At 40.6% G+C, this 23,890-nt stretch overlaps 1 protein-coding gene across 1 annotated transcript in view; it reads right to left on the reverse strand.

Moving 5' to 3' along the window:
- Positions 1-22,836, reverse strand: part of AVEN (apoptosis and caspase activation inhibitor) — a 195,030-nt gene extending 172,194 nt beyond the window's left edge. Inside the window, exons 1-2 of the mRNA XM_047863025.1 lie at positions 22,832-22,836; positions 21,728-22,190 (exon numbers count right to left, since the gene is read on the reverse strand). Of these exons, the coding sequence (XP_047718981.1) occupies positions 21,728-22,190; positions 22,832-22,836 (468 nt within the window). The remainder of the gene's footprint in view (positions 1-21,727; positions 22,191-22,831) is intronic.
- Between the last annotated feature and the right edge of the window lie 1,054 nt (positions 22,837-23,890).

Below are 23,890 nucleotides of genomic sequence, written 5' to 3' on the forward strand. Positions count from 1 at the left end.
GTGGCACTACAATACATTACAGCAATGGCAGGGAAGAATACCATGCCTGCAAAAAGAATTCTCCTGCTTTGAGCGGGAGAGCCGTTTTAACCCAGTATCGGGTGGTGTTTCTACCGCGTGCTAATTAAAGGAAAAGGGGACAAAAATGTTATTCATATGTGTGGAGTAAACAATCATGAATAAGAAGAGAATCAAAAGATCAGGAACCAAAGAATTGAAAGATACAAGCTACAGCCAAAGGCAGGCTGGGCTATTCATTTCAGTAATGCATGGCCTTAGCATTAAAATTCCTGTTGGTTTTCTTATTTTACTTCATCTGAAATCTTCATAGTAACCATTGTTAAAAAAAAAAAAACTATTTATGGCTAGAGAATTAGCTAATATGTATTAGTCACCTCAAAATGCCACGACAAAATGCCACAGACCGGGGGGTGGGGGGGGGCACTTAAACAATAGAAATTTATTGCTCACAATTCTGGAGGCTGGAAGGTTCAAGATCAAGGTGCCAGCAGATTTGGTGCTTCCTAGCTTACAGACAGCCGCCTTCCTGCTATATCGCCTTCACACGTCAAAGAGAGAGCGAGACGGCACTCTGGTCTCTCTTCCTCTTCTTATAAGGGCGCCAACGTATCAGATTAGGGCCCCACCCATATAACCTCATTTAAACTTTATTACCTCCACACAAGCCCAAATACAGTCACCTGGGGGTTAGGGCTTCAACATGTGAATTTGGGGATGGGGGAGGTCACAAACATTCAGTCCATAACACCATGAGTAATTATTATTTATGTCAAAAAACAATAAAAGAAAGCTATTTTTCCTAGTGAATATTCATTAAAGGAAACCATTAAGTCATATAAAGTACCATAAACAAAAAGGAAAATCTGGGAATATAAGGAGCTTCCAAGTAGGATATTAATATACAACTTACATGTTCATTAATATATTAATACATGTGCAGATATAGAGGGACACGAACCAACTGTCTATGTTTATACAACGTATACAGTCAGCTCCTACACTAAAAAAAAAAAAGATGGCTCTTCAATTTGTTCTTTTAAAATAAATGTGTATTTAAAGACATACTAGTTTTGGAAGCAGGGAGATACAGATGGCTATGGTACCAACAGGTCTCTACATACATAAATTGCAACTGTAAACTCAGTTTTTTACAATCCAGAATATTAAGAACATAGTGCAAACAAAAGTCAGTATATCGAAAGGGGCCAGTAACTCAAAAGAAAAGAACAACTTCCACAGTTTGCTATTCATTCCCCAAAATTGATTCTATGTATAGTTCTCCCTGGACTCTAAGCCATTAATGTCAGTAACAAATGAAACTGTATTGAGATTTCACAAATACGATAATACATAACCAGATCTGGAGTTTATACAAGGCAGTTTCAGGGGCGCCTGGGTGTCTCAGTCAGTTAAGCATCCAACTTCGGCTCAGGTCATGATCTCACAGTTTGTGGGTTCAAACCTCGCATCGGGCTCTGTGCTAACAGCTCAGAGCCTGGAGACTGCTTCAGATTCTATCTCCCTCTGTCTCTGCCCTTCCTCCTCCCCCCACTGGCACTCTGTCTCTGTCTCTCAAAAAAAAAAAAAAAAAAAAAAAAAAAAAACTTTATACAAGTCAGTTTCAGTCAACAGTTTCATCTAGAAATTCCTGAGTCAAGGATAAAATATTTAACACCATATTAAACTCACACATTTGCTGGGGCGGTGAGTGGCTCAGTCAAGCAATCACTACGAAGATTTTGCTACTGTTGTTGTAGTTTTAGTCTGCTCAGCTAAGGGCTGAACATACTGAGCTATGCATTCATTCCATGGTCCTCTGATTAAATGGCTAGAGCAGGAAATGAATGTTGTTACCCCCACCGGAAAAATGTTAGACTGCTTACCCCCCCTGCTGTTCACTAGTAAAACTGCTTGGTTGCTGGTTTCATTTCGGCTGCAAGCAGACACAGGCTCTGTGCTGCATGTGATGCCTGGGAGGGGCCTGAAATTTTCTTGTCATGGTTTTGGAGCTGGACAAGGGCCTAGGAGTGAATACATCTAGTTCAAACTTCATTTGACATTGGTTGTCCTCTATTTGATTAGGCCAAAAAGCACTTACACATTTGTTTTTAAAAATTCATTTCTTGGGACACCTGGGTGGCTCAGTTGGTTAAGCGTCTGACTCTCAATTTCAGCTCAGGTCATGATCTCGTGGTTTCAGGGGTTCGAGCCCCACGTCAGGCTCTGTGCTGACAGTGGTGAGCCCGCTTGAGATTCTCTCTCCCTCTCTGTCTCTCTGCCCCTCCCCTACTCACACTGTCTCTGTGTCTCTCAAAATAAATAAAACCTAAAAAATGTTTTTTTTTAATTTGCCTATTTTAAAAAATCCTTTAATCACAACTTCTAAGCAATTTGCACTTCCAGAAGGTGTATACTTAACACAGCACTGTGAACACTTATTTTTTTTTCCTCCATAGGATGATTTAATTGATTATAAATTATAATGATGGCATTCTAATACCAAGTGCTCTCTTACAGGCTTTTCATATTTAAATGTTTTATAAGTGAGAGAGAGTGGGAATGAGAATGAATTAATACTGTTTGCTACAGATGTCCCAAATTGAGAGAAAAAAATAAGAAATTGAGAAGGCAGATGGATGCAAAAAGTGCAGTACAGGCAGAGAGAGAAGGAGACACAGAATCCGAAGCAGGCTCCACGCTCCGAGCTGTCAGTACAGAGCCCGGTGTGGGGCTCGAACTCATGAACTGCAAGATCATGACCTGAGCCGAAGTCGGCACTTAACCGACTGAGCCCCCCCAGGCACCTCTCCCAGTCTTTTTAATATCACACATCACAGCAGCCCACTAGGAACCTCTTCTGTTTAAAGAACTATAATTTGGGGCTGGAAGTATGGTTTTCACAGCTTGGGGAGAAGAGCGTGGGAGAGCCACACACCTAGACTTCAGGATACCAGGCAGAAACCTCAGTTTCTTCTTTTTTCTTAGTTGAAGTATAGTTGAGACCCAGTGTCACATTAGTTTCAGGTGTGCAACATAGTGACTGGACAAGTCTATATGTGATACTGTGCTCACCACAAGTGTGGCTGCCCTCTGTCACCATACAATACTATTACAGTATCATTGACTCTACTCCCTATGCTGTGCCTTTTATTTCTGTGGCTTATTCATTCCACGACCAGAAGCCTGTCTTCCCACTCCCCTTCACCCATTTTGTTCATCCCCCTACTCCTCTCCCCTCGGGCATCCACCAGTTTGTTCTCTGTGAGAAATCTCAATTTCTAAGCCATTTGGTGGAAAACCTTAAATTTCCATCTTCATATCCTACTACTCCACCTTTTGCTATCTCAAAGAATAAGGAGATATATATTGAGTAAACTAGAAAGCTTTAGGTCAATAGATCAAAGGGACGAGCTACAATTAAATACACCCTAACCATTTGCTATATTAAAAAGAAAGACATTAATGCCTGATGGGAAAATATGAAAAGTATTTAATTGCTCTGGGAGGGAAAAGAAAACAGTTCATTGTGTCAATTGTTTTGATCACTCAGAACACAATATTAAATCTCCTCCTAGAAATCAGAAACCTCAGATTCAAGTATCAATCCCACCACTCGGCTCTATCCTTAAAAAGGCCTAACTCAACCCAATGACTATTTCTTCACCTGGAAAACTACATTTACCACCACCTACCTCTTTCCTAGGGAGATTCTCATAATCATTTAAATGTCAGGATTTCTCTGGGGCGCCTGGGTGGCTCAGTCTGTTAAATGTACAACTCTTGGTTTCGGCTCAGGTCGTGATCTCACAGTTCATGGGATCGAGCACCAAGTCAGGCTCCATGCTGACTCCTCGATGGCTCCGTGCTGACAGCGTGGAACCTGCTTGGGATTCTCTCTCTACCTCTCTTTCTGCCCCTCCCCTGCTTGTGCTCACACACACGCTCTCTCTTTCTCTCAGAAAGAAAGAAAGAAAGAAAGAAAGAAAGAAAGAAAGAAAGAAAGAAAGAAAGAAATGTAAGGATTTCTTTTAGAGGCTACTCTGAAGAAACAATGTTTTCATTTAAATTTTATTGGTTTTTTATTTCCTTGTTCATATGAGTGATGCACGCTCACGGTAACAAAATCAAAATTAAAATAGTACAGAAAGACATAATCCTCATTAATCCTCAATTCTCATCCTCCTTAATCTCCTAGTCTCATTCCCTAAAGGTAACTACTCCATATGTTTCCCATCTAGCCTTCCAGAAATATCTTCTGCATATAGATACCTATCTTCTTTTTACACAACGGAAAGATACTATACTGACTTTCTTTAAGTAACTGTTCTCCTCGATGCAGGACATTTTACATATTTACCCCATTCTTCAACAGCTACATGGCATTCCTCCATAGACATACCATAACGTATGAACCAATCCTTCTTAATAGAGATTTGGAAGTTGTTTCCAGCTCTTCCTTAATTTAAACACTGTTGCAACGAATAATTGCTCCCATACATTTGCTAAGGTGTTCAGACATATTTGCAAAATAAATTGCCAACTACAGAACTGCAGGGCCACCAGCTAAATTTCGATGTCTAAGTGCTTCATTTATGGGTTCTATCAACTTCTACCAAGAGAAGAGTATCAGCCAATACGGAATGTGCTCAACTCTGTTTTTTTAAAAACATAGTCTTAAAGGGCTATTTCTACACCTAGTTGCATTAGGAAGTTTATCTCCAAGGAAATTAGCATGGATTTTTGAACATTTGGAAGCAATCTATGTTTCCACCTTCTCTTTGAAGCAAATTTGTGAAGAACCCACAATTTGCATTTTTCCGAAAAAACAAAATTAATAATAATAACTTAAAACTTGAGGCACAAGACATTCCAAAAAAGAGAGCATTGGCTGAGACACATTGAATACACTTAACCATCATCAATATGAAAGACCTTTGTATTGTTACTGTCATTACACTGCAGTTTTACCATTATCCTAAAAATGTAAATGTCTCTAAATACTGGATACTTGTCTATGTTCCCCATGTTTTGTTTTTTTTTTTTAAGTTTATTTACTTATTTTGAGAGAGACATAGAGAGAGAAAGAGAGAGAAAGTACACAAGCAGGGGCAGAGAGAAAGAGAAAGAGAAAGAATCCCAAGCAGACTCCACACTGTCAGCAGGGAGCCGGATGCCAGGCTCAAACCCACAAACCGCAAGATCATGACCTGAGCCAAAATTAAGAGTCAGATGCTTAAACAACTGAGCCACCCAGGTGCCCCTTCCCCATGGTTTTAAAAATGTTGCTATGATGCTAGTATCTTTTACCTAGAATGATGTGTGTAACAATTTAAAAATCATTCATGAGAAAACCAAAATTGAGGCACAAGAATGCTCGGGCCTGGGTTAGGTCCTGACCTAACTCAGCATAAAGGAATGTTAAAAAAAAGTGTGGGGGGGAGCACCTGGGTGGCTAAGTTGGTTGAGCATCCGACTTCGGCTCAGGTCATGATCTCATGGTTTGTGAGTTCGAGCTCCGCATCAGGCTCTGTGCTGACAGCTCAGAGCCTGGAGCCTGTTTCAGATTCTGTGTCCCCCACTCTTCCCTGCTCACACTCTATCTCTCTCACTCTCTCAAAAATAAATGAACATTAAAAAAATAAAATAAAATAAAATAAAATAAAATAAAATAAAATAAAATAAAATAGTAATGGGAATGTTAATAAAATGCTGGTGTACTTTAATTCCTCCCTGCTAGGTCAAAAAAAGATCTCTCTTATCCCATTATTCTATACATAAAATAAACAGCACACTCTTACAAATAAATTTTAGTTTAAATTTAACAAATATGTACTCTTGTCAATTCATCACTAATAGTGTAAGAAATAGTTAAGGAAAAAACACAAAAATAAGCACAAAATTTCTTACGAAATCCGACATTTCAAATATCAGAATAAAAATACAGAAATATATAATTAGTTCTTTAAAAAATCCTTTCTAGTTAATAATTGACCTCGAAAATGGCAAAGGTAAAAGTGGCAAGGAATCCAAAGTACAGACAAAGAATAAAACTTGAAAAATATATGTAACAAATTGAGTTTACAAAGATAAAAAGGAACTGAAGAGTGAAAAGGGGTTCTCTAGATAAAAGATCTCTGGGGGGGCCTGGTTGGCTAAGTTGGTAGAGCGCGCAACTCTTGAATTCAGGGTCATGAGTCTGAGCCCCATGCTGGGTGTAGACTACTTAAAAAAAAAAAATCTCTGGATACTATAATTCCTGTTTCAGTCTCACAGTTAAAATATCTACTGTTTGCATTGAATTGTAAAGTTTAATAGACCTAGAACTAGGAGAATATAAAATCCAATGTGAATTCATGTTTGTGTATAAATCTGGCCCTGGGGAGAGCAATCTCTTTTTAGCTACTGACCTTTCAACTACCCAAAGAAGCTACTTCAAATAGTGTAACAAACAAATGAAACATAAAGGTTCTCCTGACCTGAACTCCCAAAATGACTCTACCTAAAAACACACTCTCTCCAGGGGCACCTGGGTGGCTTAGTTGGTTGAGCTCAGGTCATGATGTCACAGTGGAGCCCCACATCGGGCTCACTGCTGTCAGCACAGAGCCCTCTTCAGATCCTCTGTCCCCCTCTCTCTCTGCCCCTCCCTTGCTCACACTTTCTCTCTCAAAAATAAAAATAAACATTAAAAAAAAAGACACACTCTCTCTAGCTTGCACCATTACCTTCTAAACTACCTTCTCAACGCTATTTGTCCAAACATTCATGGAACTCTTCCTGAAAATCACAGTGCTGCGTCATGTACAGGCCTTCATGTAGCTTATAATTAATGAAGCAAACATATGACAAGTAAATAATTAACTGTAATCAAATGAGGATTGAAAATAAGTACTATGTTTACAAAGTACAACATTACTAACTGAGGAAAACCAGAAGCCTCACAGAGAAAAGTGACATTTGAACGGAACATGTAAGGGGGAGTAAGACTTTGAAAAATGTAAAGTGTGAAAAATACAGAACGGTAGAATTTGGGTTGCAAACTACAGAATTCTGCTAATTTAGGCAAAAGAGGAATTTCCTGAAAGAATTTCCTAATTTTAATTTTTTTAATGTTTTTTTTAATTTTATTTATTTATTTTAACATTTATTCTTTTTTGAGAGACAGACAGTGTGTGAACAGGGGAGGGGCAAACAGAGGGAGACACAGAATCAGAAGCAGGCTGCAGGCTCTGAGCTGTCACCACAGAACCCAACGTGGGGCTCGAACCCACAAACCATGAGATCATGACCCGAGCCAAAGTCAGACAGACTTTGCCACCCAGGCACCCCAATGTTTATTTTATTTTTAAGAGAGAGAGAGAGCGTGAGTGGGAAAGGGGCAGAGCGAGAGGGAGACACAGAATCGAGAGCAGGCTCCAGGCTCTAAGATGTCAGCACAGAGCCCGACTCGGAGCCCAAACCAACATATTGAGAGATAATGACCTAAGCTGAAGTCAGAGGCTCAACTGACTGAGCCACCCTGGCGCCCCATGGAATTTCCTAATTTTAAAGTAGCTCCTAAAATTCATGAGAAATCTAGAGGCTGGAGAAAGGAAAAAAAAAAAAAAAAAAAAAGCAGGAAACAGGCTGTTGAGAACTAAGACACAGTAACATAACAGAAACAGACTAGACAGGATGCCATGGTAACTGCCATAGGAAATAATCTCTAATTGTCCTACATCTGTATGCCATTGCTTTAAGATTCAAAACCTGATGAAGGACAGTAATGAGTCAACGGGCAAAATCTCAATAAGGTTAGATAACAGTATTCTACCAATGTTAATTTCCTGATTTCAATCATTGTTCTATGGTTGTATGAAATTTCCTTGCCTTTAGGAAATATACACTGAAGTGTTTAGGGGGTAAAACGGCATCATGTCTACCATTTACTTTTTTTTTTAAGCTTGTTTTGTTTTTAATGTTCATTTACATGTTTTGAAAGAGAGTGCGTATGCACAAGTTGGGGAGGGGCAGTGAAAGAGGGAGAGAGAGAATCCCAAGCAAGCTCCAAGCTGTCTGCACAGAGTCTGAAATGGGGCTCAATCCCACAAACCATGAGATCATGACCTGAGCCAAGATCAAGACTCAGACGCTTAACCAACTGAACCAACCAGGTGCCCCACTACCATTTACTCTTAAAGATTAAAAAAATCTTTAAGAAAAAAAAATAGTGTGTGTGTTTGTGGACAGAGAGAAGTGGACAGGTATCAAGCCTGTCCAAACTAAAGTAATCATCTTTCCCCAGAAAACCTGTTTGTACTGACCACACTGCATGATACCACATGGTCCCATCACCTAGAGATAATCCCTGTTATTTTTATATGCATCATCTTCCTGCCTGTCTCACCTTATTTTATAATCAATGTATATCCGTAGAATCCTCTTTCCAATGGGGAACATATTTATTTTTCTACAACATAAACAAACATTTAAATTTTTGAATTAAAAAAGAAGATTAGGATCCACATAAGAGTGAAAACATATGGTATCTTTCTCTGTAGGACTTATTTCACTTAGCATCACACTCTCCAGTTCCATCCACGTTGCTACAAAAGGCCACATGTCATTCTTTCTCATTGCCACGTAGTATTCCATTGTGTGTATAAACCATAATTTCTTTATCCATTCATCAGTTGATGGAAATTTAAGTTCTTTCCATAACTTGGCTATTGTTGAAAGTGCTGCTCTTATGTGGATCCTGAGAAACTTAACAGAAGACCAAGGGGGAGGGGAAGGGGAAAAAAAAAAAGGTTAGAGAAGGAGGGAGCCAAAACATAAGAGATTCTTAAAAACTGAGAACAAACTGAGGGTTTATAGGGGGTGGGAGGGAGGGGTGGGTGGGTGATGGGTATCGAGGAGGGCACCTGTTGGGATGAGCACTGGGTGTTGTATGGAAACCAGTTTGACAATAAGTTTCATATTAAAAAAAAAAAAAAGATTAAAAAGTTCCACATAATCCCTGTATTTTTCCCACTCCAAACACAGTTAATAGTTTGATACGTATTTATATCCTTTTAGGATCCTAATGCATGCACAGATCTTATAATTTTTACATAAGTACAATATTGTCTTTTTTCCCTTTAAAGTCATATCATGACCTGTTTCCAGTTTTATATGGAAAACAAATGTACATCATAATGTTAACAGTGGTTATTTATAGGTGGTAATATTATAGGTAATTTTTATTTTCTTCTTGGTATTTTTCTATCATTTAACAGGAGAGTAGGTAAAACTTTTTGTTTGTTTGTTTTTGAGAGAGAGACAGAGCATGAGCAGGGGAGGGGCAGAGAGAGAGAGAGGGAGACACAGAATCCTAAGCAGGCTCCAGGCTCTGAGCTGTCAGCACAGAGTTCGACACAGGCCTTAGACCCACGAGCTGTGACATCATGACCTGAGCCGAAGTTGGATGCTTAACCAACTGAGCCCACCCAGGCGCCCCAGAATAAGTAAAACTTTTATAGATTTAGGAGATACGTGTATCACTGATACAAAAGGGGAGGAATGGAAACAAAGATTAACTTTCATAACAAAGCAAGGCATGTTGAGAGAGGTCATACTTTACATAAGTTTGAAATTGAAGAAATCACATAGTGAAAATCATGATGTGGTACGTATCAATCATATATAAGTAGATGTCACCCAGAAAGTAATAAAGAATGTAAACTATAAATTAGGTGCCAAAATCTTCAGAGAAATGATGAAAAGAGTCTTACAAAATGATGGAATATCAAATTTGCCTAAATAATTAAATCATTAGTTTTTGCCTTCTTAATATACTCTTACTATATGTGATCAATTCCAAGTTGACAGTTTCAGAAAACAAAAAAAATCTCTCATATTAAACACTGAAACCACTCCCCATGACCTTTTCAGGCTTAAGAGAATTCTTTGTTTTGGCTCAATCAAAAATTCTGTTGTTCCAGAGAACAAAACTTTGGCTGGCCTACACATAAAAGAGTGAAAGGGAGATACGATTTGTCTCAAACAAAGGGAGAAGTTTCTAACAATTAGAAACAGCAGCAATGGCTGCATCAAAATAAAGGAGAAAAGGGGCACCTGGGTGGCTCAGTCGGTTGAGTGTTGGACTTCGGCTCAGGTCACGATCTCATGGTTTGTGAGTTCGAGCCCCACATCGGGCTCTGTGTTGACAGCTCAGAGCCTGGAGCCTGCTTCGGATTCTGTGTCTCCCTCTCTCTCTGCCTGCTTGCTTGCTCGCTCTTTCTCTATCTCTCTCTATCAAAAATAAAACATTAAAAAAGATTTCTAAAATAAATAAAATAAAGGAGAACAGAAATACTCCCAGAATGGCAGAGTAAGGACCCCTGAAAATCCACTCTACTGCAAAAGCAACAAGAACACTGACAAAAACTGCCAAAACCAAGAACTCTGGAAATTAACCAAACACTTACAATAATCCAAGGAGAGTTTATGGAAGAAAAACAGCTAAATCTCTAAGAACTGCAACTTGTCCCATTCTCATCTCTGCAGTAACAAACTCTGCATTTGCTCTGAAAACCGACAGGCTCACAACTATGGTGACGTGAAAAACAGCAGCCTTATAACCACCGAAGAGGGAAGAAAAGCTTGCTGAAAGTCCCCTCCACAGGGACCTGTCACTATTTGACCTCTCTGGCAGCTCTGTGAAAAATTCCATTCTTGGGTCTTGTCTTCATTCAACCAGGTTCAGAGCTCACTCCGTGTGAACAGTCCTATCATCAGGGAATTCGTGAGAAACAATTAGCAGCAAAAGTTTAAAACCACGACTGCCTGAAGCAGTGATAACAGGTGGGCCTCAAAAGAGACTGAAAAAATAAATAAACAAACACCTTATAAGATAAACTGGGGAACGAGATGTCCAAGAGGTCTTTGTAAAACTGCAGCATGTCCCTGGGACTCTAGAAGGCCATGCAATTTGTGCATCACTGTGGGCATGCCCAGAAAAGATCTGAGAAGTCCCTAATGACCTCTTATCTCTGGCTAACCTTGAGTCTCTACACAAGCAGGAAGGAAAGGTTAAGGCAGAGTTACAAGTTTCCTTCCAGAGCATGAACACATGCCCCAACAAACACAGCAGCCCCTCAGTAAAGACTGGGAGACTTCATGCTTCAAGGCTTCTAAGGAAATTTTAAATGAATAAAAGATATTCATAAGTAATATAAATTCTAAATATTCTATATATGTGTGTGCGTGTTCATGTGTTACATGTGAATGAGTGTATAGTTTTGCATTTGGTCTTCGCACTCTGAGAAGACCCCGAATAAGGGAGGGCGCCAGAGTGGCATGATAAGTATAAAAACTGCCTTTTATTGTGTTCACCTAATTCACTCTCTACAACAACTGTGTGAGGTGAACACTCTTAATCATCTTTACAGGTGATGAAACTGAGGTTTCAGGAAGCTTAAGCAACTTTTCAGATATAACTATTAACTGGGGGGTTGGAGAGTAGGATTCTAACCAGTTTCTGTTAGACTCCGAAACATACATTACTGGCCACCATGTGATTTCTCTCCATAACAACACAGGGCACCTGGTGGGCTCAGTTATTAGAACACGCGACCCTTGATCTCTGAGTGTGAAGCTTACTAAATAAACAAACAAACAAACAAATGCAACACTAGTGGGGGGAAAAGATAAAGAGAGGAGAGAAAGGAAAAGAGAGCCAAAAAAAAAAAAAAAAAAAAAAAGAAGGCAGAATACTGAGTAGGTTTTGAGGAGGTATACCCTACTCATTCATGCGTCCGTAAACTTATACTAGTATCTTGAAATAATAATCACTCTCTGTCTGTAATTCTTCAGTTCTAATACTTAAGCTTTCAGAGATCCCATTCTGTATGAAATCACTGTGGTGCCATCCACCAGGGCAAACATTCATGCTCAAGCTTCAACAGCCCTTTCCCACCCCTCCCCTCCCTGACTGCCAGAAGCCAACCGGAATACAGATGAGGCACAAACCTGAGACCCCATCCCTGCCAACTCTGTCTAAAAACCATCCCTTTGAAGTCTACTTCCATATTATAAAATGAAAAATCAACTTGTCTACTTAATTTCTCCTTCCAGTGAATATAAAATACATGCTCTTTTTTTTAAATGTTTATTCATTTATTTTGAGAGAAAGAGAAAAAGAGAGCATGAGCAAGCAGAGGAGGGATAGAGAGAGAGGGAGAGAGAATCCCAAGCAGGCTCCATGCTGTCAGCGTAGAGCCCAATGCTGGCTTGATCCCATAAACCGTGAGATCATGACCAGAGCCAAAACCAAGAGTCTGACACTCAACTGACTGAGCCACACAGACACCCCAAAATACATGCTCTTAAATAACATTTTCTGGTCACCTCTTAATTTAATGATTTTCTTGGCTGTAAAGAGGAGAAAAATACTTTTCTTAAAAAAAAATATGTATTTATTTATTAGAAAGAGAGCTGGGGAGGGGTAGAGAGAGAGCGAGAGAGAGAATCCCAAAGAGGCACCGCACTCTCAGTGCGAAGCCAGACGTGGGGCTCAGTCTCACGAACCCTGAGATCATGACCTGAGCCAAAAGCAACAGTCAGTCACTTAACTGACTGAGCCACCCAGCTGCTCCAAGAAAAATGTTTTTTAAAACTTAACAGGAATTGTTCTGCAAATTCATACTGGCATAATAAAGAAGCAGCCAACCAAAACACAACTTGAAAATGAAGTGAAGATTAGTTAAGGGAAAATAGGAAGCCGAGCTTTGTCTTCAGAAAAATATTCATTTGTCATCAAGCTTTGCTCCCAGAAAACTCATAACCTCTTTGGAAGGATTTGAGATTTATATACCTGTGACAGGGATTAAGCCCTTTTCAGTAAGACTAAGCTTTAATGAGCCCAAATATTACACAAAGACATGTTATTTTATTATCAGCCTTGTAGAAAAATGAAAAAGTGGGGATGAAATATCCTAGTACTCAATATCATGAAGCCAGCTACTGGGATGTGACCTTTAGATGAACAACAGAGCCACAGACTCCAAATCTACCACTTAAATGACATCCGCACTGCATTACACTGTGATAGTGAATACTAGCTATTTTAAATTTTCCCAAAATGTAACTGTTAATGATCCTTTCAAGCCAGAGATTATAGAAACCTAAATATGGTGACTAAGTATTTCACAGAATATACACACATGAATAACATGTGTCAACATTAGTAACTTCCCACAGCTAAATAAATGGAGGAATCATGGCACTGATAATCCAAGAATATATGTGAATTTTTGGTAACAGTCCTATCATCTCAATGATGCCTTGCTTAAATTAATATTAAAATGTGCTTGCTATCTTTCAACACAAGTTTGACTGGGTACTAAAGAAGATGGGTCAGCGGCACCTGGGTGGCTCAGTCGCCTGAGCGTCCGACTCTTGATTTCGGCTTGGGTCACGATCTCACTCATGGGATGGAGCCCTGTGTTGGGCTCTGTGCTGGGAATGGACCTGTTTGAGATTCTCTCCCTTTCTCTCTCTCCCTCTCTCTCACTCTCTCCTCTCCGCCCCCACTCACGCACACATGCATGTGCACTCACTCCCCCTATCTCTCACACAACAAAAGTATAGATCAGACACACTTGTATCAGTCCTTCACAGAAAGAGGACCCAAAGAGATGATTAAATATGTACAACAGGGAATTCATTCTATCAATCTCCCATGTTTTTTTAATTTTCCTACTGTTTGCATATACCAATGACATGATATGGATTGTAGGAAACAGTATTCCTGGGAGTGCTGTTTTTACAGAAATTGTCTTTTAAGCAAATTTAAGGCTCATGGACATCAGGTTGTTCAAATTCTAAAATAGCCTCCTAGCAACATCAGGAGAAAATTAAACGATTTGTATTTCTTGTCAACATCCTTAGACACCCACTCAAAAGTGAAAGATTATCTATATCAATTTTCCACACACTGCCCCATGACACCTTTATAAAAAATTCTGGGACCAACAAAATTGTTGACATTATTTACATCCCAAAAGAAAAAATATTAACAGCATTAAAGCATTTGTTCTTGGTACTTCAACACACACACACACACACACACACACACACACACACACACAAATGGCTTCTAACAAAAGAAAATAAAATTTCAAAAAGAATGAATCTAATGTCTATAAAATACAAATAAGTACCTATAGTATCTATAAAATAGAAATAAGTATGTGTCAGTATGGTCCTTATTTCTCCTTTTGATATTTCAAAGCACATCAGGAAACAGTGACATCTGAATAGAAAATCTATTTTCAACCATTTAATTTCTTTTTTAAAAAAGTCTTGGGGGGGGGGTGGCGCCTGACTGGCTCAGTTGGTAGAGCATGCAACTCTGTCTTGGGGTCATGAATTTGAGCCACATGTCTGGGGTACAGTTTACTGTAAAAAGTAAAAAAACAAAAACAAAAACAAAAAAAACCCAAGTCTAGAAAGTCATGCTGTGGTGTGGGTAGGACCAAATGACCTAACCAGGCCTCTGGAAACCTCACTTTCCCAGAATCGTGGAAAATAATCACTACTTTTCTGGAGAAAACAGTGAAAGCCCAATGGCTTAGCACCTAATTCCCCAGAAAACAGATCCTGGTAGTCTAGAATTATGAGCTTGACATTTTCCATCTGAGCATCAGTTAAAACAAAGACAGAAACACCATTAAGAATGACAACAATTGGAAACCATACTCCACAAGTGGTGCATCGTCCCCCACCAATAAATAAATAAATAAATAAATAAATAAATAAATCCCTCTGGATAAATACATGTAAATAACTATCATCCTTAAAATAACAATAGTAGTAATAATAATAATAATAATAATAATATAATATAATAATAATAAAAGAGTAAGTAATGTGCTCTTAGTCAACAATCCCAAAATGGAGTATCTATACACCTGGGGGTTCATGAAGATTTCTCAAAAGGTATATGAGCAAGGAGTTCTTAAGGGAATTAAGTTTCAGATCTTCAGTGTCCATACTCTCAACTGAAAACAGTCTTAGAAAGTGCTTGAGGACGGGCGACCCCTGCTCAGCCATTCTCACTCTGGCTGTCGTGCGCTCCCTGAGGCCCCAAGCAAAGGGATAATTTTCAATAGAGGTATAGATGTTGAGAGAGTATAACTCTAAAGACTGAGTAACAAGTCCCGCAAACCAGGAAGGTTCCAATTCCTTGCTTTAGACAAAACTGAAAGAGAACCTAATCCAGTTGTCAAATGACAGATCATTAAAAAAAATTATTTTATAATAATGATTTTGATATAGAATTAGAAAGGTATTCAAAGAATTGAGTGACACATATGATGAAGCTCCAACCATCACCTCATACTTACATCTATAAAAATCTAATTGGGAAGAGAATTGACACTGAATCCTATTTCGTTTAGGCAATAAGCCACATTTATCCATGGATACCTAATTAAACTCATTAGGGAAAATGAGATGCATTTACAGTAAAATTTTACCTTTATGTGTAACAACTGCTAATCAAAATAAGTTGTATATTAATCAGTATAATCGCAATTTAACCTAAAAGAAAAAAATTTTACATCCAAGCCCTTAAGGTTATGAGACTTTTTTTACAAAAATCAAAATTTGTTACAGGGAAGCAGAAGAAGTGATTGCTAAAAGCTTTTCAAGTTTGAAAATATATTAGATGAAGTTCTAGGAAGATGTGAACTCAAAACATAAAATAAGGTGCACCTGGGTGGCTCAGTAGGTTGAGGGTCCGACTCTTGGTTTCAGCTCAGGTCACAATCTCAGAGCTTTGTGGGTTCGAGCCCTTATTGGGCTCTGCACTGATAGTGCAGAGCCTGCTTAGGATTCTCTCTCTCTTGCCCCTCTCCTACTTGTGCTGCCTCTGTCTCTCTCAAAATAAATAAATAAACTTTAAAATAAAATAAAACACAAAATAAAAAGAATAAGAAATAATGTAAATCTTCTCACTGCTGAAAAGTTTATTAATGTGAGATTCTTAAATGGATGATGGTGAATATCAAACCACTATAGTATTTGGACTCCATCCAGGTAAAAGAATGATGCAACAGTTCTATTTAAAATGCCAAATATACAATTAATTAAAATGTCAAATCAACAATATGCTGGAAACTTTACATTCTGAAACTATATGAACCAATGATCAAAAGTATTAACTGTAAATGTTAAAGTACAATGTCATAGATAATTTATCAAAAAAAACTTTAAGCAGAATACCAGCAGAAAGTGTCAATAATGTAAATATGTAAGTGATAGAATGATCAGTGAGAAAAACAGATCTCAAAACAGTATACGTTATTAGCAAAGTAGTTACCGTGTTTGAGGAGTGGTCTACAGCAGAGGAAAGGGCCAATTTCATGGATTACCAAGAACTAATCTTTTTTTTCTTCTTTTAAAGACTTTATTTTTAGCTAATCTCAAACTTACAACCCCTGAGATCAAGAGATGGATGCTCCACCATCTGAGCCATCCAGGCACCCCTTACCAAGAGCTAATCTGAAAGCAATTTTCTTTTAGGACACTTGAGCACATTCAGTGTCTAAGTGAATTTACGTCAGGCTTTGTGAAAAGGGAAGAAATACAGCCTAGAGGCTATCAAGTGCGAGCTTTAACGGACTCTCCATCTCTGTCTGGCTGGCACAATGAGGGGCACTCCTTTCAGTAACAATGAAGGAGCAAATGCTATAGAAACCTGCCAGCAACTTGGATTTGACATCTTTTCTTCCTCCAGGCTCACGGTAAACTTGAATATCAAAGTCAGAGATATCCCTTTTACTGAAATAGTAGCAATGAAAATGTCAAGGGCATCTAGGATTAATTACTATTCAGGCAAAGCATTTATATTTTTGTTTGCAAAGCAAAAGTTTGGTCAGAAAAAAAAAATTACCTCCAAGTTCTTATTCTCCTTAACATGGCTATAAACAGCTGCCTTATCTTTTATTGGACATAAATAATTTAAAAATGATTAAAAGCAGCTGCCATCTGAACGTGGAGCAAGAAAGCAAAGATCTGCCGACATCCACAATAACCAAATACGGCATCAGTGTTACCTTCAATCCTGATCACCATTTTGGAACATCAGGAAAACAAAAGTGTGTGAAAGAATCGTACAACAGTCTGCCACACTTGACCTTTCAAATCTCAAATCACTCTAGAGACAGTTTAGAGACACAGTGGAAAAAACAGTTCTGGAACCAAAATGCTTGGGTTGAATCCAGGCTCTGTAATTTTCTGGTTGCATGATAATGGATAAGTTAGTTAACCTCTCCTAACTGTGAGTTATCCAAGGACTACCGATAGGCCTTGAGTTCCTCTCTGCTAGTAGCTCATCAGAAAGATAAGTATATGGGACGCCTGGGTGGCCCAGTTGGTTAAGCACCAACTTCCGCTCAGGTCATGATCTCACAGTTCGTGAGTTCCAGCCCAGCATTGGACTCTGTGCTAACAGCTCAGAGCCTGGAGCCTGCTTCAGATTCTGTGTCTCCCTCTCTCTCTGCCCCTCCCCTGCTCACACTCTGTCTCTCTTAAAACTAAAATAAAACAGGGGTGCCTGGGTGGCTCAGTCAGTTAAGCATCCGACTTTGGCTCAGGTCATGATCTCGTGGTCCGTGAGTTCGAGCCCCGTGTCAGGCTCTTTGCTGACAGCTCAGAGCCCGGAGCCTGTTTCAGATTCTGTGTCTCCCTCTCTCTCTGACCCTCCCCCGTTCATGCTGTCTCTCCCTGTCTCAAAAATAAATAAACGTTAAAAAAAAAAAATTTTTTTTAACTAAAATAAAACATTAAAAAAAAACTAATAAAAAAAAGATAAGTATAATACTAACAAATCCTAGTATGCTTTAAGTTAATGACTACATCCAGTGCAATGTCATGCTTCAAGTGGATGGATATTCAGTGGAGATAACTAGCCTTATGATATGCTTACCCAAACTCCGTAAACTTAGGGTTCATATGATCTACACAGGGAATGATTTAAGTGCAAGGGACTAGCAGACCCAATGTGTTCAGTAAAGTTCCCTTGGAGAATTACTTGTCTGGTACTTGTTTAGTCTTATTTTGTCCTGATTTTCATCAACAAGCCACGTGTATATAGTGGTCTAAAATAGAAAACAGGGGTGCCTGGGTGGCTCAATCGGTTAAACTTAGGACTCTTGACTTTGCCTCATGTCCTGATCTCACAATTTGTGAGTTTGGGCCCTGCAAGGGGCTCTGAGCTAACAGCCCAGAATCTGCTTGTGATTCTCCATCTCCTCTCTCTCTCTGCCCCTCCACCAGTCGTGTTCGCGCACATCTGCACTCTCTCTCTCCCTCTCTCTCTCTCTCAAAAATAAACTTAAAAAAATAAAGTAGAAAGCAAAAGGTGTAAACAACATTAAGTTCTGGAATTAGGTAACTAATCCTTACACAGCTAAACCTCTATCATGAATTTCTTTCTTTCTGATCATTTCAATTACTCTCCATTTGGGGCACAAATCAACATGCAATAGGAGAGCAAGGAGGCCTCAGGCAGGGCAAAAAATCTTGTCCCCCTTAATCTTTACGCACCAAGAACGGTATTCCTTGCAAGCCTAAAGATGAATAGTACTTCAGAATCTAAGAAGTGCAAGGACTTAGAGATCACAGACCAAACCAAAAGGAAGAAATCCTTCCAACATCTCTTTATCCAGGTTTGACTGAAAATAGGATAGTGGGAACAGTAGCAGAAGTGGTGATGGCTGCAGGGATCAGTGATGTCCCAAGCTCTGTGCCACACATTTACATATGCTGACACACTGAATCATTAAACTATGCAGGGAAAAAAAAAAATCCCAAAAGAATATATAAGATAGGATTTTTTTTTTAACGTTTATTTATTTTTGAGACAGAGAGAGACAGAGCATGAACGGGAGAGGGGCAGAGAGAGAGGGAGACACAGAATCGGAAACAGGCTCCAGGCTCTGAGCCATCAGCCCAGAGCCTGACGCGGGGCTCGAACTCACAGACCGCGAGATCATGACCTGAGCCGAAGTCAGACACTTAACCGACTGAGCCACCCAGGTGCCCCTAAGATGGGATTTTTAAGATGATCCCAAAAAGGGATCAAAGCCTAAAATTTTAATAGGTTACAATATTAGCATAAATCAAAAAATATATTATTCATTCTCAAAACAATATACCATCATTTTACTCAATTTAGTTCCATAGAGATTTGTAAGATAGAAGCACCTTCATTCACTCAATTCATCAGGTTAAAGACACTTGTTATGAAACGCCTATGTGTCAGACACTGTAGTAAGTACCAAAGGTACCATTTCTACAACTACTATTAAAACATGATCCCTGCAGCCAAAGGAGCATCTATCTACCTTGCTCTCAGTTAAGAGGTGACTGGTTCACAAAAATGTAAGAGATAAGACAGAGTTGAGTCAAGAGCAGCTTAGTATAAATTCCAGCTCTGCCACTAGCTATAAAAGCTTGGGCAAGTCAATTAAAAATGAAGATTTTTAATTGGTAATAATGAAGATTTTATATATACAATAGATATAAAATGAAGTTGTTATAAAGTTAAACAACTTGAAGTTGTTTAAAAAATAAAGTTGTGGGGTGCCAAGGTAGCTCAGTCGGTTGAACATCCAACTTTTGATTTCGGCTCAGGTCATCATCCCAGGGTTGTGGGATGGAGCCCCACGTTGGGCTCTGTGCTGAGGGTGGAGCCTCTCTCTCTCCTTCTGTCCCTCTTCCCCACTCGTGTGCACTCTGTCTCTCTCTCTAAAAAATAAAAAATAAAAATTTAAGAAAAATAAAGTTGTAATAAATACATAAGTTATGGGGCGCCTGGCTGGCTCAGTCTGTTGAGCGTCCGACTTCAGCTCAGGTCATGATCTCACTGTCAGTGGATTCAAGCCCCGCATCAGGCTCTGTGCTGACAGCTGGGAGCCTGGAGCCTGCTTCAGATTCTGTCTCTCCCTCTCTCTCTGCCCCTCCCCCACTCACGCTCTTTCTCAAAAATGAATGTTAAAAAAAATGTTTTTAATTAAAAAAATAAGTTGTAACAAAGTTATACTACATATATATATATATGCAACATATATACAGTTGATTCTTATACATATCCTAGGATAGGGGTGCTGTGGAAAATTCCACATATAATTTTTGATTCCCCCAAAACTTAATCACTAATAGCCTACTGTTGACTGGAATCTTTACCAATAACGTAAACAGTCAGCACATAACTTAGATGTTATATGTATTAGATACTGTATTCTTACAATAAAATAAGCTAGAGAAAAGAAAATGTTAAGAAAATAATGAAAAGAATACATTAACAGTACTATACTGGTTTATAAAAGAAAAAGAATCCCCATGTTAAGTGGATCCACAAGCCTGTGTTATTCAAGAGTCCACTGTATACAGTTGTTATGAGGACAAAATGTGTTGCCAGTGTGCACTAGATTGATCATTTCCTGCCAACTGAACCTAAGAATTTCTTCATACCTCAAATTTTACTTATTTCCTACTTTAATCCTAACCAGGTTAAGTATGTTACACTTAATTTTAAGTTTTCTAATTTTTTTTCAAGCTCTGTATTTCGGTATACAATTACTACCTTTAGGAACATCTTAACCTTCTATGCCCTTAATATACTCCAAACATTTCAGTAACAAGAAATTTTGCCTCAACCAATTTTTTTTTTTTTAATCTATGCACACAATAATTAAAAATACACAGTTTTGGGCTGAAAATATGATAGTGGTAACAGTGGCAGAAGTGGTGGTGGCTGCAAGGATCAGTGATGCCCCAAGCATTGTGCCGCACAGGTACGTTTTGCACTACAAATGTTAAAATAACAGCTCCTAAAAAGACCGTCCTCAAACCCCTTTAGCTGGGAGATAAGTGATGTTTGCCCCCTATCATGCCCTGCTCCAAGCTGTTAAGTGTCCTTCTATGAACGTGTGAATAAGGTCGATCACATTGCTATTAAAATTCAGACCCGAATGCAGAAACATTTCCTGATTAAAAATTTTTAAATACGAAGGCCAGTGACCCCTGATTCCGACACTTGTGTAATAAAAGAACTATGCTATTAAAAGAAGAGAGAGAACTATGCATCTGATCCTGTCCCCAAATACTAGAGTCCATTCCGTGGCGGGCATTCTTTCAGGAAACCTTTATTATCCTACCGTGTGCTAGACCTTGCACAGTGAACACAACAGATCAAAAAAAATCCCTGCCCTCCTAGTAACAGGAACATCTGCCCATACTCTAAGGCTGCTCAAGTCTCAGTTCCTCCAGACCAAGCGCTGGCCGCACCCCCACACCACAAGGGTCAATCCCGGTGACACTCCACCCGAAACCAACAAGCCCGAGAGCCTTGCAACCCTGACACGCAGCCTCGGCCCCGGCGTTCTTAGCCATTCCGGCCCGGACCACTTGGGCAGGCTGGGGAAGCCCTCCGAGCGGCCACTCCCGCGCCACCCCGGGCGGGGAGACAACCGGCGGCTCAGCCCCAGACGCGCCACGTGCGCACCCTGCGCGCGCCCCCGCCGCCCTCCGCCCGTCCCGCGCAGGCGCAGGTGCCGCCGCCGCCCTGCTCGCGAGCGGCCAGCAAGCCGCTCGCGGCTCCTGACTCGCGGCGGGGCCTCATCAGACCCAGTCCCACGAAATCGCGGCCCGGACCCCACAAGCCGCCGCCTCTTACCGGCGCTCTGGCCCAGGCGCCCCGGCCTCCTGGCTCCCGGCGGCCGCCTCGCGGGGCGCCTCCTCCTCGCCCTCCGCGGCCGCCGCGGAAGCCCCGACCGCGACCCCGGCGGCCGCCTCCGTCCCCGCCGCCTCTCGCCACCGCCGCTGCGGCTCCCGCCCGCTCGCGGTCGCGGTCCCCGCCCGGCCGGTCGCGGCCCGGCCGGCGTCCGCGGCCGCCCCGAGCTCCTCGCTCCGCCTGCATCTGGCCGCCGCCGGCGATGCTGAGCGCGCCGGGGCTGGGCCGCGGCGGAGACGCCCTTGCCCCACCGGAAACAGGTCGCTCGCAGGAGCCGCGAGCGACAGGCCCCCGGTGGCGGCGAGCGCGGGGTGCGGGGCCGGGGATGGAAGCCGGCCGCGGCGGGGGCGGGGCGGCCCGGGGCCTGGCAGGTGGGGCCGGAACCGGGGCCCTGGGAAGGCTGGGGCTTCAGAGGAAAGGCCCACCCGTGGGAGCGGGAAGTGGGGGACTCGGTGGGTCTGGGGAAGGGACTGTGGCTCAAGGACGGGTTATAAAGTAAAGTAAATGGATGGGTTAAATTGTTTGTATAATTGGAACTCGTTTTTGTTAAAAAAAAATTATGAATATGAGTGTATTTGCATTAAAAAAATCTAAAAAGTATATACCAGAATGTAAGCAGAGGTTAATTAACGGTAAGGTGGGACACCCAGTGAGTTAATTTTTCCTTTTTTCCCCCGTTTAATCTCTTAATTATCAAGCATGAATGTGTATAATTATTAAAATTATTCTGAACTCAGGGTTCAGGAGGAGGTATGGAGGAGAAGGTGGGGGGGCCTCGGGTGAGAGGTGTGGACTGCAGCAGGCAGCTGGGATAGCACAATGCAAAACTGGTGATGAGTGGAAGGGCTCTGAAGTCCTTGCGAGAACTTCTGTAATAATGACTACTTTAGCCCACACCTATTGAGCACCTGAGTGTTTAATTCTCCTGGCAGCCCTTTTAGGTAGATACTAGCGTCAATCTCTTATTTTGCAGATGAGAAGCAACCCTAGAGGTTAAACAACTTGTCTTATGTGGTACAACTGGCATTTTAACTCAGGTGGACTCACTACATTCTATTCAGTGTGTGTGTGTGTGTCATCACTTCTTTAGTAGAAACTTGTGCGACTTACCCATGATTGAATAATTATATTCCTTTTTATCGCTAAGTGGTAGTCCATTTTATTTATCCAGTCTACTTTTTTAACCAGGAGAAGAAGGGCAATTAGTCATATGGATACATGGGAGTCATTTTTAACTTTGTATTACTGAAACCACATAGAATAAACAAGGGCTAACTAAAACTCCCATCATCCAATCAGCATAGCAAAACAATTGTTTTTTTTTCCCCCTCTTCTCAGTCCTTTCTTATATCCCTATGTACTTAACACTGTTCGTTGCTTCTAATCATCTTCCCTATGCCAGCCACACTGCTTTTGTCCTGGAAATTTACAAAAAAAAAAACAAAAAACAAACAAAAAAAAAGCAATCCCTGCCCTCAAGAAGCTCTTTTATTTTTTTTTTTTTATGTTTATTTAATTTCAAGAGAGGGAGACAGAGTGTAAGCAAGGGAGGGGCGGAGAGAGAAGGAGACAGAATCTGAAGCAGGCCCCAGGATTTGAGCTGTCAGCACAGAGCCAGATGAGAGGCTCAAACTCATTGAACCATGAGATCATGACCTGAGCCAAAGTCAGACACTTAGCTGACTGAGCCACCCAGGCTCCCTGAGTAGCTTGCTTTCTGTAAGGATAACCCTCTAAACAGATGATTGCTCTGGAGTGCTGAGTGCAGTGGGAGGTTCAAGGTGAAGGCCCAAAGGAAGAAAGAAACTAGCCCTAAATGAATAATAGCCCAAGGCCTCATGAGAAATACGACCTTCAACAAAGGCCTGATGGCTAAGCAGGAGTTTGCCTCATTGATAAGTGGGATCTGGGAGCTTTCTAAACAGAAGGAACCACTGAAGGATTGTAAACTGGAAAGAAAAAATCTTAAACATAGTGATGCAGAGCATAGTTCAGAGTACAGTTCTGAGTACATCCTACATAGCACCTGATGTAAACCTCACAGCAGCATTAGGAGGTTGTACTAGTGTTGGCCCGGTTTTACAGATGAAGAATCTAAGTAACATC

Source organism: Prionailurus viverrinus, chromosome B3, assembly GCF_022837055.1.
Source record: "Prionailurus viverrinus isolate Anna chromosome B3, UM_Priviv_1.0, whole genome shotgun sequence".
Classification (NCBI taxonomy): Eukaryota; Metazoa; Chordata; class Mammalia; order Carnivora; family Felidae; genus Prionailurus; species Prionailurus viverrinus.